The sequence below is a fragment of the Tupaia chinensis genome, unplaced genomic scaffold (genome assembly GCF_000334495.1).
Source record: "Tupaia chinensis unplaced genomic scaffold, TupChi_1.0 Scaffold138757_1, whole genome shotgun sequence".
NCBI lineage: Eukaryota > Metazoa > Chordata > Mammalia > Scandentia > Tupaiidae > Tupaia > Tupaia belangeri.
Window position 1 is genome coordinate 1,648,184 of NW_006198649.1, and position 16,285 is coordinate 1,664,468.

The following is a 16,285-nucleotide window of genomic DNA, read 5'->3' on the forward strand; positions in this document are numbered from 1 at the left end:
GATCTTATAATACAATATTTCCACATACTTTGTGGCAAAGGAATTAACTTTCTCCCTTAGAATACTAAAGGTGGTATTCAATCTACAATATTTCTAAGAAATCAGAACTGATTCTATGTGAAAAGTATTCTTAAAAGGAAAACATAAAAGAAAAAAATAGATTAAAAAAAATTAAGCACTTGCAATCAGGTTGATGGTACTCCAGAATTCTTAATGTATAGCTTAATTATAATAATACTAAAAAATGATTTCAAAACAATTCAAGAAAAGTCAGTGTCTGCCCTCAGGGAAAGACTGAAGGAAAGAGTTAGAGAAAGAAAGAAAACAAAGAAGCAGAGAAGCAGGTGAACACAGACAAGCTGTGCTGCTCAGTCATACTGAGCTTCTTTATGCATTTTACCAGGCACAGTGAATTGTTTTGCAAGCTTTCAAGGATATGGTTGAAGTTCTACAGTTAGTGATAAGGACTTAATGCAGACATTTTTTACCTTGTTATTATCATGTGTGATCCTGTTATGCTTCATAGGTCAAGCCAATTTACTTATGCTATATCTCTACAACTCCGAGGAAGGCTGTCTGAGTATGCATCAAAGAGGATGATGTCTAAGCCATAAACATTGTAAAGGACAGTCAACACATGACTATCCAGGGTCAGAATGTTTCCCGTGCCCCACAGATTTTTCCAAGGAGCCTCTGGCTTCTAAGGCATGTGTCAACTGACTTCAGTGAGTAATTAACAAGGCATGTAGATAACTGCTTCACACTGCCAGGCTGCATACCCTCACATTCAGGCACTTGTTAAAAATTCTTAGAAACCATAGAATCTTTGATCTTCACTATCTCACCCCTGTAACTCATCCCTTCCATACCCATCTCTAGCATCTGCAGTTTTCTTCTCTGCTATGGTACCTTCCCATCATTCAGTTTCTGTCATAAAATGCCAACACTCAATAGAGACACACAAGGTTTCTCTCATTGGGCTTGCTTAACTTAGCTTTTTTTAATGGCTCTGGCTTCACCCTGAATAGGACCACAGAGATCTTGAAAAGAACAAATACAGTGGCTTATCAGAAGCAGAAAGTGGGAGAAGAAATAGATATGCAGCAAGCATATCTATATCTTTAAGAAGTTTAACAGTAATTTCTTTTTTTTGCGGGGGGAGAGGTTTTCGCTATAGGGTGCGTGCGCTCGCCAGACAGACAGAGAGAGACAGAAAGCGAGAAATCACCCCCAGGGATGATGGTCACGCTGCAATCCCTTATCCTCCAGTCTCCTCTCGGGATCTTGGGCACGCACACACACGTGCCCGGCGTGAGTTTTAAGCCACCGGGTCTGGGATGCAAACCGCGGTCAACTACGTGGGAGTCCAGCGACATAGCCATTACGCTAACTGCTGGTTCCCAACAGTAATTTCTTTAAGTAAGGAAAAAAGGGTTGCTGGTTGAAGGAATATTCAATCAGTACACATAACTTTTCTTCTGTGTATAGTTTATAAAAATTGAATTTGTCCACTGAAGACATAGAACCATTGGAAAGATGTAAATAGGAAATAACCAAGAGGAGGATATCGTGCAGATATTTGACTATATTTGCCACTATATTGGAAGAAAAATCAGCCCTTCACAAATGCACTATCTCAATTACCTCTAATCTGAAAATATATTTTCTTACATATTATTACCAAAAAATAAGGTATTACTCTATATTTAAGAAATAAATTAAACATTGAAATGGATACCGATGAATCAGATTATCTTTGCATTATCCTGGAAGGCTAGTGTGTAAAATGAATTTTAGCTTAAGAAATGAAGCCTATTTCAACTAATTGGGTAAGGTCTATAAATAATTTAACAGTATAAATACTGTTCTCCTGTTTTGATATCATTTATGTCTCTCCGAGATGGAGTCTTTCTTTAGGGTGCGTGCGCTCGCCAGACAGACAGAGAGAGACAGAAAGCGAGAAATCACCCCCAGGGATGATGGTCACGCTGCAATCCCTTATCCTCCAGTCTCCTCTCGGGATCTTGGGCACGCACACACACGTGCCCGGCGTGAGTTTTAAGCCACCGGGTCTGGGATGCAAACCGCGGTCAACTACGTGGGAGTCCAGCGACATAGCCATTACGCTAACTGCTGGTTCCCAACAGTAATTTCTTTAAGTAAGGAAAAAAGGGTTGCTGGTTGAAGGAATATTCAATCAGTACACATAACTTTTCTTCTGTGTATAGTTTATAAAAATTGAATTTGTCCACTGAAGACATAGAACCATTGGAAAGATGTAAATAGGAAATAACCAAGAGGAGGATATCGTGCAGATATTTGACTATATTTGCCACTATATTGGAAGAAAAATCAGCCCTTCACAAATGCACTATCTCAATTACCTCTAATCTGAAAATATATTTTCTTACATATTATTACCAAAAAATAAGGTATTACTCTATATTTAAGAAATAAATTAAACATTGAAATGGATACCGATGAATCAGATTATCTTTGCATTATCCTGGAAGGCTAGTGTGTAAAATGAATTTTAGCTTAAGAAATGAAGCCTATTTCAACTAATTGGGTAAGGTCTATAAATAATTTAACAGTATAAATACTGTTCTCCTGTTTTGATATCATTTATGTCTCTCCGAGATGGAGTCTTTCTTTTTTAATTAATATATTTGAAAATTTGCTATCTTTCTTAGGTCACCTAAAATTAGATTTAGGGGACCAGGAATGTTTTTCTCAATGTGCATTACTGAAAGCAGAGTTGACATTTTCACCACAATTACCATACTTTAAACATTTCAAGTGGCTTTGTGGCATTTGAACTCCCTCACATGGTACCTTGTCTTCCTCACTCTATCTCAGCTCTTCCAAAACCTCATGGTTCAGTAACTAAAAAGGTATCTTCAGGTATATCAGAAAGCCGCCTGTTATGTTCTTTGCTATGTCTGGTTTATGATCTCTATTTGTAAAGCATTTTGAATGCCTGAAAGTTTTCATGAAGTGAATCATTTAGTGCGACTTTGACATATTCTCAGGAATCCATGCAGCCTCCATTATCACAAGATTTTCCTTGTCGCAGAGGTAGAAGGGTAGGAAGAACTATCAGATTGACTCCTTCCATCTGCTTACAGGATGGACTAAAGGAGCATTGTGAGATACACATGCTTTCACTGCACAAATGACCCTTAGGAATCAAGATGCATTATTCCCCCAAACAACAGTACACTAAACACCCATATTTTCTGGCGTCTGGGAGGATTTTGGTTGAGGCAGACATTGTTATTTCTCAATCTGCTTTGTCTGTCCTCACTTTCCAGAGATAGCAACAACAAATACTCTCACTTGGCAGAATTTAGCAACCGAAGTATACTAATCAAAGGAATTTGAGATACTACATCCTCAAGATTAATTCTCAAGGCCTTGGACAACCTCTACAAATAAATGCTGCTATGTGCTTTGGTGTGTTTTGCAAATATTATTATTGTTTTGATATGCTTTGATACTAAAACTTGGAGAGTTTTTCAAGGTCTAGTCCATTGAGCCATGGTCTGTCTACCTGTTTTAAGGGTTACCCAGCAGAATGAAACAAAAGTTAACAGTACATCAATAACTAGGAAGACTACATTGGCTAGTTTATGAAGAAACTAAATAACTCTTTAGTTTTCCTAAAGTAACTTTTCTCTTGTCCTACATGTTGTCACTAAGAATGATACGATCATGGCATACAGTGCCTTTGAAAATTCAAAATGTTCTTTTCTGTGTTCTCAAAAGTGGTAGGTAGGTGATCCTTTCTTTTGGCTCTTCATTTTGTATTTTACACTATTATCATGTTCACCTCATACCTGATATTCTTAAACATTACAGCAAAAAGATCTTTTCATTTGAGCCAACCCACTCATCAGTTTTTTTAAAGCAAATATTGCTGTTTTTGAGAACTGATGAATCACTTCTGGTAAAATATCCCAGGTTTATCAAGTGTTCCTTCTGTATGTTATTTTTAGAATTTTTTATAGAGAGTTCTAAATATACCTGTCCTAAACACTACTTTGACTTTTATGCATGGATGTATGTTTCAAATTTTTAAAAATCAGCTAATTCATTTCAGAAAGACCTAATTTTTTACTGCTGACCAAGACATTTATAGCTTTTCAAAACTAATTCATATTTTTTTATTTTATTTTTAAATAAATTTATATAAAGCTTACAAATATAAGATTAAGTAGGTAGAAACTCTCAGTAAAAGCTAGTTCACTTACTTTTATTCTTATCATTTTAATTAAAAGTTGTGTATTTGTACTTTAATCATATACATACACATACGTACACACATACACAGAAATGGATGTATATTTTTAGATATATTGATATTCAAGGTACAGAAGCATGTTACAGCATAATGGATTGTGCATTTGGGGTGACAAGTGTTTGACAAAATTATTAGCCTGATATAGCTGTTCAGTATATAATGTACATGAAAAATTACAGAGAAATCTGTTTGAGGCAACACTTGAGCTAGTGAAGCAACATCATAAAAATTTGTTTATATCCCCCTAAACACAAAAGTTTGAGAGAAAGCTATTTTATCACTGAGCAAAATCACATATACCTATCATTTATATTTGATAAGGCATTTCAAAGCAATATATTTTACTTTTTCTGACTCCAGTTTTGTTTTTGCTCATTTAATATTTTTTCTAATCCTATTACATCACTGTATTCTACAATTCTTATAATTTTGTGTATTCTCAGATAGGTTAGTTTGACCTTTTAGTTACTGCTATTTTGCCTTTACTAAACAGTAAAAGCAAAACAAAAATTTTAAGCAATTTTTCTTAAAATATGAGAACTTGTACAGAAAAGGAAACTGAAATACCTTTTTAGAATCTTCTTTACTTGGGACCAGCAGTTAGCGTAATAGCTATGTTGCTGGACTCCCAAGTAGTCGACCGTGGTTCAAGTCCTGGACCTGGTGGCTTAATCTCATGCCGGGCGCATGTGTGTGTGTGCCCAAGATACCAAGAGGAGAAAGGAAGAGAAGGAATTGCGTTGTGGCCATCTCCCCGGGGGGGGGGGTGATTTCTTGCCTTCTGTCTTTCTGGCGAGCATACACATCCTATAGCAAAACACTCTCCAAAAAAAAAGAATCTTCTTTACTTAATTTTTATATAGCAAACACTTACTATTTACCAATACAATATACTCTTTTTTTTTTTTGGAGAGATTTTCACTGTAGGGCGCGTGCGCTCGCCAGACAGACAGAGAGAGACATAGAGACAGAAAGCGAGAAATCACCCCCCAGGGGGGATGGTCATGCCGCAATCCCTTCTCCTCCATTCTCCTCTCGGGATCTTGGGCATGCACGCACACGCGCCCGGCGTGAGTTTTAAGCCACCGGGTCCGGGACACGAACCGTGGTCGACTACGTGGGAGTCCAGCGACATAGTCATTACGCTAACTGCTGGTTCCAGCAATACAATATACTCTTTATCACAATGCCAAGAACTACATAGAAAAAAAAAAATTGCCCATGACTTAGCCTACAAGTAGTTAGGCCAGAATTTGGACCTAAAATTCTGGCTCCACAGTCTATTAACTATTCTGCCATTTATTTATATCTCTAACACTTACTGAATTCTTATTGACTAAAATCTCAGTGTGTCAGACTGTAGAAATCAAGGATTTTGCAGGACCAGCAATTAACGTAATGACTATGTTGCTGGACTCCCAAGTAGTCAACTGGGGTTCAGGCTTGGAATTGGAAGCTTAAACTGATCCTGGTCATGTGCGTGAGCATGCCCAAGCTCCTGAGAGGAGAATGGAGAAGAAGGGATTACGGCATGGCCAACCCCCCCCCAGGGGGTAATTTCTGGCTTTCTGTCTCTCTGTCTCTCTCTGTCTTTCTGGCAAGTACACACACCCTATGTCAAAAATTTCTCAATAAAAAAATAATAAGAAATCAAGGCTTTTGCAATAATTAGTGCCAGATTAATACATGATTGTAGATGCATTGGTATAACTGAACTTTGGATTTTGGACAGCTGAGTAAGACTAAGATTCATACTGAGAACCTGAAACGTGCCTTTGGGGGTTAGAATGGATTTGAAAATTACCCAATTAAACTCAAAATAGTTGGAAATTAAAAAAATCAAAATTCAGGGAGAATAACATAAAATGTTGGTGTTTTATAAAGTTTAAGATTTGTTCTATTGGGGCCAGCAGGTGGCATGGTGTTTAGGAAAGCTGAACTCCCACATGGCTGACCACTGTTCAAGTTCTGAACCTGGCAGCTTGCTTTCTTACTTTCTTTTTCTCCTTGTCTCCCTCTAGTCAACTTTTAAAAAGTAAAATAAAATAATGATAATGAATAAAATAAAATAATTATTAGTTTTTTTCTTTTCTTTTTTTTTGTTTTTCTTTTTGCCATAAGATGTGTACACTTGCTGGAGAGAGACAGAGAGAGGTAAAGTAAGAAATCACCACCCCACCTGAAGTCCAGGGGGCTGGTCACACTGCAATTCCTTATCTATTCTTTCCTCAGGATTTTGGGTACACACGCACTCAAACGCCCAGCCTAAATTTCAAGTCATTGGCTCCAGGGCTCCAACCATGGTCAGTCATGTGGAAATCCAGCAAGTAACTACCACGTCACTCACTGGTCCCTAGATTTAGATTCATTAAACCAAGAAAAGACTCTACATTTTTAATTAATATCTTTAAAATCAGGAATGGGTGACTGTACAAAGTAGTTACCACCAGCAGATAATCTCAGTGAATGTATTCTGTTCACCATTTCCTAGTCTGTAGCCATTTCTATACATTATAGTTGCTCAGCAAAAGATTTTTTGAATAAGAAAAGCATTGTACATAAATAAGTTTATAGTTATTCTTCATGTTCATAAAGAACAGATTAAAAATAAAATAACTTACAGGACCAGCAGATGGTAAAGGTAAAGACGCTGGTTCGAGTCCCAGACCTGGCAGCTTAAAACTCATGCAGGGCACATATGTGCACATGTCCAAGATCCTGAGAGAAGAATGAAGGAAAAGGGATTGTGATGTGACCATTCTCCCCGGGGGGTGATTTCTCACTTTCTATCTCTCTCTGTCTCTCTGGTAAGCACATGTGCCCTATAACAAAAATCTCTCTAAAATAAAGAAAGAAATAAATTAATAAAAGTAACTTAGACTTTTAAACATTATTTGCATTTCATTAAAGCCCTTTTGTAAAGTGTTACCATATGCACACACTCATAGACACACACACTTTTATTTAATGATAACACATGTGTGTGTATGCATACATAAGAGAGAGAGACTGACTCTTGGCACCTGCACCTGCTCAGGCCTGACATGTTTTCTAGCTGTCCCAGGGATTTGAACCCACATTCAGCCCTATGGCTTCCACCCTTGCAGGGCACTTGTGTTACCACTCTGTCACAGGGGCTGGGCCACCTGATAGAATTTTAACAATAGACTTTCCATTAAATTTCTTTATCCATATTTCACAGCAGAGAAAATTGGGACTCAAGGAGTTTAAGTACCTTATCCAGCTTACCTAGGCGTAAGAGATAAGCAATGACTCAAACTAACCCTAAGATTTTATATCCATGGTATTTAAATTTTTGAAAGGAATATTTGTGTTTTAAAGCATTATTTAAAAATATATGCAATATCTCACTTCACATGCAGCTTTAAAAATTAGTTTTCTAATCAAATAGGTGATTTTTATGTCTTGGAGAATCTGAGTGGCCTCCTAGTTGTATTTTCTGTAGTTCTGTTTTGTAAATTACTGCTAGTAATTTCCCTGCTTAACACAGTGTCAACAAAGCAAAGTTAATACATATTATTATATTCCTTTCTATATTTCTTTTCAGGTCCTAAAGAGGTGGAAATCAAGTGCCCCTTGAATCACATCGCTTGCCTTGGTGCCAACAAATGTGTTCATTTATCCCAGCTGTGCAACGCTGTCTGGGACTGTCCAGATGGGTATGATGAAGGTGTACATTGTCGGGGTAAGTTCATCTGTGGGACAATGCAACTCAAATACTAATTTAAAAAGTAATAGTAAAGGTTCAAAGAGAACCTATAACCTGTCTTTTCTTTCAACTAAACTATATCAGTTACTGAGAAAGCATGAATTTTATTGCCAGACACGCAATATGCATTTCAAAGCTACAACTATCGTGTTTTATAAAAATATGCTATTAGGAAAAAAAAAACACATTTGGACTTTGAAGTTGGACTCTTAAACAGTTACATATTTCATCTAAAAGAATAGTTTTGAGCAAAGGACAAATGAGAAGTCTGTGTTACAGTAGATTGATATCATACAGTATTATAAACTTGTTTCTCTGAACCCTGACTTAAACAAACATTTCTGCAATCAATATTTTAGTATAATGTGTTCATACACAATTTGTTCCATAGTATTAGTTTCATGATGTTATACTATTAACTTTGTTATACTTTTCTGTCTTTTTAAAAATCAGCATTAGAATTGTGCAGTGGTAAAAAGTTTACCTCTGTATTAATCATATGAAGGAGAAACAATTAAAATCTAGAAATTAATAGAAAGTTAATTGGAACTGGCATAGAATAAAGCATCGTGTGAGGAAAATAAAATGTGAGACGCAAAAAGTAAGGTCATAGGAAAAAAAGTAAAAGCACGGTGAAGACCTAGGTCTGGAAACAGAATCAAGGGAATCAGTAAAACGAATCAAGATTCAGGAAGGGGCCAGGAAAAAGACAGCTGAACCAGAAGATGCCAACTCACATGCTCAGACTGGGTGTAGCACAAAAGATAATGAATTTAAGATGTCAATAGGAATCTGGTGTAAGACAAAAGAAAATAGAGAAGACTGGAAAATTGGAGGTATTTGTCTGACCTCTGGGCAGATTCACACAAAATAATTGCTGCCATATGGGAAAAATCCCAGGTCCCAAAAGTTCCGTTTTTTTCAGGAGGAATTCCATATATGTGTTTAAGGCATTTAAGTCAGCTGCTACTTGTTAAGAGTTTTATATAATCAACAATGTGTGTGTCAAAGTCTTTCTAGAGACCTGACAGAGCTTGCACGCTGACAGTTTCCTAACTCTAGCCTGAAGAAAACTGGATTCAAGTCAGAGATGGAGAAAATTTTTTAAAAAGGAGAGTCTCAGAAAGTTAATTCAAAGAGGGGGACATATTGAGAGACCATAGGTAGGCCGTTGAAATCAACTGGGTCACTAGGTTATTGCTCTCTTTCTGAAGGGATGCCCAATTACTCTGGTTCTGTGTATAGATTCCAACTGAGAAGTTAAAAAGTCTTCAGTATGTTCCTTATTTGGTTTCAGTTTCCTTTTATAGCATTGAACTTTTACAGGGTTACATAACATGAAGAGTCAGCAGATTCTTGGTTTCAATTATGAGTACATGTGCAGTAATAATCAAGAGATTTTATTTTGACTTAAATGCTTTATTATATGCATTGTTTTCTATAATTGTATATTTTAAAACTATGATTAACAGAACATAATGACTTACTAAAGTGATGGGGCTAAAAAGCTTAATTTTATTTTCAGAAATTAATTTTATTTTCTGGAGCCTAATGTTATCCACTTTAGCTATAATTCAGTCTTCTTATCACATTAAAGTATGTTTTGATAGATATGTGTGACTAAACTTTCAAAGGAACAAAATCATCACATTTCAAAATACTTCCTCAGAAATTATTACAAGTTCAAGTATCTTAAAACATATTTTCGTGCTATGGATTATTCAGGAAATATATCTGTGCTTTCTAATAAAATTTAGTTTGTTATCTCCTAAAAGAAGATATATTTTAATAGCAGAGTGAGATTAAAATAAACACTTAATGTAGTTGAACAAAAATAAAATGCTATTAAATTTTCCTTCATCCTTGAAAAGACCAGCTTACACCTCAGACTGAGAGATTTAGTGTGCATTTGTTTATTTTCTACTCTTTTTTTCTGTTCTAATTCAATTTTCTAATTGTTCCAAGTTTTATATTTTTATTACATGACAACTTGTTCTTTTTCTTAATTTGTCAAAGAGAGGTGGACAATATTTTGGCCTATTACATATTTCTAAATATTGCATTACTTGTTGGAAATGCTAGTACTTTGCAGACCAAGTCTCTAAATTGTTTCTTGTTGCATTGATTTCTTTTTGTTTTGTTCTAAGCATGTATTCTAACTGAAATAATTATACATGAAGATAGAGACATAATTCAAAAATGGGATTTTTTCTAATAAAGGATCTAAAGTACATTTGGCATATCTGTATCCTTTTTGAACATTAATAAGGAAAAATGTTTAATATTTTGGAAGTGATGTTAGGGTCTTGGGGGTGATTTGTAGAAACAGAATTGTTTTCCAAATGTTTCCTAGCAAAATCAATTTCATCCTAGTGAAGATAATATAAAGATATCTATTATTAATGATTTTTCTATAACACTAATATTTTAATCTCCATAATTTGACTTCATTTGAGGAAAGAAAATGGATTTTTGTATATGACTGTACTTATACATAGGAGCGTGCTTATAAAACTACAATAAGAACTTTCAAATCACTACATTTTATTTTTGAAAACTTCATCTTTTCTTACACAGTATTTCATACTGATAGTAATACAATCCTATCTAAATTGCATAAGCCATAAAAACACATTCTATATAATCTAAGGCCTCTCAATCCAGGATATATCTGCAGAAATCTACCCAACCATGCAAAGAATGCTTGAAAAAGTGAATAAATTCAGCTAATAGGGACCACATAAACTGAAATATATCAAAATAGTATTTTAAATTTTGATAGTCATAAGATGATTTATTATGTTACTATTAAAAGTGGAAATTAATGTAAGAAGTATTTTTTCATTCAGAGCCCTAGTAGGGTATGTATCCAGTTCTAAGTGGAAATATTTTTAAATGTACATGGGAGTGACGGTCTCTGTGGCACTATGTGCTCTTTTTTTTTTTTTTTTTTGGAGAGATTTTCACTGTAGGGCGCGTGCGCTCACCAGACAGACAGAGAGAGACATAGAGACAGAAAGCGAGAAATCACCCCCCAGGGGGGATGGCCACGCCGCAATCCCTTCTCCTCCATTCTCCTCTCGGGATCTTGGGCACTCACGCACACGCGCCCGGCGTGAGTTTTAAGCCACCTGGTCCGGGACACGAACCGCGGTCGACTACGTGGGAGTCCAGCGACATAGCCATTACGCTAACTGCTGGTTCCCAATGTGCTCTTAATCTGTAGAAGACTATGGGAACTCTTCATGTCCCTGCAAAAAAAGGGATTTTCTTGTCTGTGTCACTAGAACAGTGAGTATAGAATCTGTGGTGTCCACCAAACATGCCAAAGTCTTCTTACATTTAATGGGATAAAGTTATGAGCAGTTTACTAAAACTGATCATGGAATGAAACTGCCTGACATATGAAAAGTCACCCTCCAAAAAGAGGTTATACACTCGAACATCCCATCCCTTCTGATTTCATGCTTCTGTTCTGAACCTGTTCCTATATAATTCTGAATGTATGACAAATCTAACTGGGGTATTCCATCCAAGATTTAAAGAAGAATATGGTTCTCATATGTCACCTAATTCCTTGAAATCATACATATTAAGAATTTTAAAAGTTATATTTGATTATTTTACTTTGCTTGAAAATTCACATAACTTTCCAGATATGTGCAATGACATTCACTATCAGCAATTCTAGCATATTTCAGATAGCAACTTAAGATACTAAAATTTTTATAAATCAGTTTTTTCCTTTGATAATTCTTCCCTCAAAACTTTTAAAAATATATCTATTTTTTTTTAATTGGGGGTTATTTATATCCTAGAGGCTTTCTCAAAATGGACCAAGGTAAATATCAGAATTTACTATTTGTAATGACTGACTTTGAGAACACTAGTAATTTTAAAAATTTCTTGTTTAAATATCATATGCATTCCAATTTTCCTAAAAAGGAATTAAGCTAGAAGCTAATTCTGAACTCAAATATTTAGGATTCTACTTTAGTTCAATTTTTCAGAAAAAAAATTTTTTTTAATTTCTTCTGCTATTGTTTTATTACCCATTCTAACACTGATTTCAGAGGAGCGCACAATTAGTTTGCAGCCACTAGAATCAAAAGGGTACAAGAAGGAAGAAGGAAGGAAGGAAAGAAGGAAGGAAGGAAGGAAGGAGGGAAGGAAAAAAGGAAGGAACAGGAAAGAAAAGAAACAAGGGAGTGGAGGAGGGAAGAAAGGGAGAAAAGGCGAGAAGACAAGAAAGAGTGAAAGGGAAGAAAAAAGTTGGTAAAACTGATGGAGAAGACAAATTTGGAGCCATTCGTTATTTTTAGTTTCACTGTATTGTATCAGTGGATCTTGTCCTGATCCCATTAAAAGCATCTGTTCTACTCAATTCTATTGGTAATAACAGAAATGCCTGAGTTTGCAAACATAGAGGTTTATTCAGCTCACTGTTTGGAGTTCCAAGTTCAGAGACTGCATCTGAGAAGTCTTCTTGCTGGTGAAGTCAGGAGCACTTGCAGAGCAGAGTCTGCATCTTTCTCATTCCCTCTCTTATAAATTCACCAATTCCCAGTCACTGGTGCCCCACCTTATGCTCGATCACTTCCACAAGGTTCCATCTTTCCTCACCATAGGTAGATTAGGTCTCTACCTTCTCAACACCATTAGAATGATTTACCAAATGCTAACACATGAAGGGGGAGTATATTCATACCAATGAAGAACAGGAAAAGAAGTATTACCACTGTGTGCTCAAGTGACTGGGAAATGTTGATAAGCCCAGCGCTAAGAAACCAAGTGGAACTGGCCAGGAAGACCTGTCTTTGTGTGCTCCCAACATTTTTGACTGGTAAACTTCCTGTAACCTAAGGGTAGATCCTGCTATATTCTTTCCCTTGTGTTGAGTTGTTCTAATGTAATCACATGGTCTCAAATATACCTTAGGTGTAAGCATTTCTTCTTAAAGAGATTAGTTAAAGTAGTTGTGTTTGTATAGTAAAGGTTATAACCCTTTGGATTGATTAATTTCAGGGCCAACTTTAATGCTGCTGAGGAGCAAAGCTACCATTTCTAGAAAGAATAACTCTTCCATAGGCTTAGTATCTTTTAGAAGACTAGCACAGATATCATTTATATTGACAAATGATACCTACATGAAATTAGCATAGTGCACCTACTGAAGACTTACATAAAAATATGAGTATATGTATGCACATATATATGTGTATATATATGTGTATTTATATATATATATATATATGTATATGTATATATGTGTATATATATATATATATATATATATATATATATATATATATAGAAATTGATGACTGCATAAATAAATACTTCTTGGGAATGGATGACTAAATAATCTAACTTTATATCATAGTTCAGCACACAAAAGGATAATTGAATGTACTTGATAGTTAATTGAAAGTGAATTCCTGAAGATTTACATCTTTGATTAATGTTAGTACTATGCTAAATTCATGTTCTCTGGCCCTCATTAATGAAACTATGGAAATAAGAAAATGTTATAACTTTTCTCTAGGTTCTAAGTTCTTTATTTTCATTATTGTGTATAAACCTATTAACAGCTTTGAAATAATCAAACATGAGGTTTAAGCTATTGATAAAATATTATTTGAGATTTTGTATTTGTCTCTCTTCTTAGAAATCAGTGATATCAAACTAAACTATATTACTTCTATGTACTGATTCAGTCTTCTGTAATGAGAATCATGATGCAATTATTGCTGAATAGTACACTATTTTCAGTTACTGTTTATTTTAAAGACAGTAAGTCAAACACATAGATCTGTAACTTCCACTTGAATAGAGTGTCGTTTATCCTGTTTGTTCACTTGCTATCTGTAGAATAAATAGCAATTGCTTTGATATGGAGGCTTATTCATTGTGGAAACAACTCTTATTATGACTATTTTCCCAGACATATCAGCTTATTTGATAAAAAAGTTGGGTGAAACCATTAAAAACCTGAGATGGCTAGTTATTAAGATGACTGGATCCAACATGGCCTATTGTGTGGTTTGAGTCCCAGACCTGGTGGCTTAAAAATATGCCAGGTGTGTGTACAAGTGTGCCCAAAATCTCCAAAGAAAGGGAAGATAGAGAAGGAAAGAACATGTATTCTCTGGAAAATTTAAAATAAAACAAAACCAAAAGCAAAGCCTGAGATCTCAGATTCTTTATCCTGAGTAATCTTTCCCCAAGGATGAAGCTCTACCACTTTTGAAACTGTTAATATATTTGGATATTCATTAGCCCTGGGAATCATCATTTATCTAGATACTCTGTCACTATTCTTTTCCTGATATAATGGGGGAAAGAATATAGAGGGCCAACTAGTGGGATGGTGGTTAAGGCAGCTGGAACCAACATGGCCAACTACTCAGTTCCAGCTCCAAAATAGGTGATCCGAAAAACACACTAGGGCGTGTATGCAAGTATGCCCCAAATCCCAAAAGGCTATGAAGGAGAAGGGATTGCAGTGTGGCCAACCCCCTGGGGAATGTGTTCACATTTTATCTCACTCTCTCTCTCTCTGTCTCTGTCTCTCTGAGTGCATGTTCCCTAGAGACAATTTTAAAACAAAATGTAGAAAATAATAATGGGTATAAGACCAAAGTAAATTTTTAAAATAGGTATCAATAGAAACACAGTAAAACTTTTCCTGTATTTAACCTTGTCAAAGATGGACTCTTTTAGTAAACTTCTACTGAACGTAGACAGTATTCTGGGCACCTACCTAAGTACTAGAGATGGAGAAAGTCCTATTTACTACCTTCATAGAATTCATGTGTCATAATGAAGGTAGGAAATAATTGATGAGGAAGAATAAAATGAGAATCATCTAATTCTTTTGGAGAGGGTACAAGAAGATTTCCCATGAGAACTGATAATTGACATGCATCTCACTTTAAAGTCTAGGTAGACAAATAAGGAAAGCAAAAACTTCCCAAAATATAGGAAACTACATACACAGAGGCACAAGAGCATGAGAACATACTATACACTCAAGAGAGCTCTAAGTTCTTTGGTAAGCTTGAAGCACAGGGTTTTAAGTACAAAGAGGTAAGTGTGAATTAAAAAAAAAAAAACAAAACTAAGACTTAGAGTAGTAACATTGATATAAAGATATTTATAGTATGATATGCTTAAAATCCATGATGTAAATCCATACAGAGCAAGAGAGTGAAAAATGATACTAGGATATATTCCTAATTGTATTATAAGAGTATTGTGTAATATTATTTAATATTAAACACATGGAGACTAGAATTATTGCATATACGTTGCAGATTATGTAATTATTTTAGTCCATTTTGTTGCTAATAGCAGCAATATCTGAGTCTATATAATTTACAAAAATAGTTTGGAGGTCTAGCGGTCACAGGGGTCTTCTTGCTGGTGAATAATATGGCAGAGGGTAGGAGTTTGAGTGGAGCAGAGTATTCTGTCTCATTCCCTTTCCCTTTGAACCCATCAAGACTCAAAAATAGGCACTCCACCCTTATGCAACATAATCAAATTAAATTTCCATCCTCTCAACACCATTACAGTGTTTACCAAATTTTAACATGTGAATAAGGGACACATTCAAATAATGGCAATAATTTGTTCCTAGAAAGTAAATATGTACATTATTATAAATCATAAAACTTTGAGCTAGATAGTCACCTGTCCCTTCATATTCTTCAGCTCCTGAGTTAAGACTTGTAGTAGTGGTCTTTTTTTTGTTTTTGTTTTTGAGAGGTTTTTGCTATAGGGCGTGTGTGCTCACCAGACAGAGAGAGACATAGAGACAGAAAGCGAGAAATCACCCCCTAGGGGGGATGGTCATGCCGCAATTCCTTCTCCTCCATTCTCCTCTCAGGATCTTGGGCACACATGCACACGTGCCCGGCGTGAGTTCTAAGCCACCGGGTCCAGTACCCAAACCGTGGTCGACTATGTGGGAATCCAGCGACATAGCCATTACGCTAACTGCTGGTTCCCGGTAGTGGTATTCTTTAACAAATTTATTTGACTGTAGATTGTGTAAGTGAAAGTCAAAATAGACACCATGGGGAGCCATGTTAAGAAACTTTTTGGAGGAAAGTTGGAAATTTGAAAATTATATTTACTATTTTATTTATTTATTATTTATTTTTAATTTTTTAACATTCAATCACTGTGTATCATTACAGTATACCAAATGCATTTCCCATCCTAAACACACTGTGTATTGGTTCAAC

At 35.5% G+C, this 16,285-nt stretch overlaps 1 protein-coding gene across 1 annotated transcript in view; it reads left to right on the forward strand.

Annotated features, from left to right (window-relative positions):
- Positions 1 to 16,285, forward strand: part of LRP1B (LDL receptor related protein 1B) — a 1,871,701-nt gene that overhangs the window by 494,031 nt on the left and 1,361,385 nt on the right. The window contains exon 6 of the mRNA XM_027765590.1: positions 7,872 to 8,009. Within this exon, the coding sequence (XP_027621391.1) occupies positions 7,872 to 8,009 (138 nt within the window). The remainder of the gene's footprint in view (positions 1 to 7,871; positions 8,010 to 16,285) is intronic.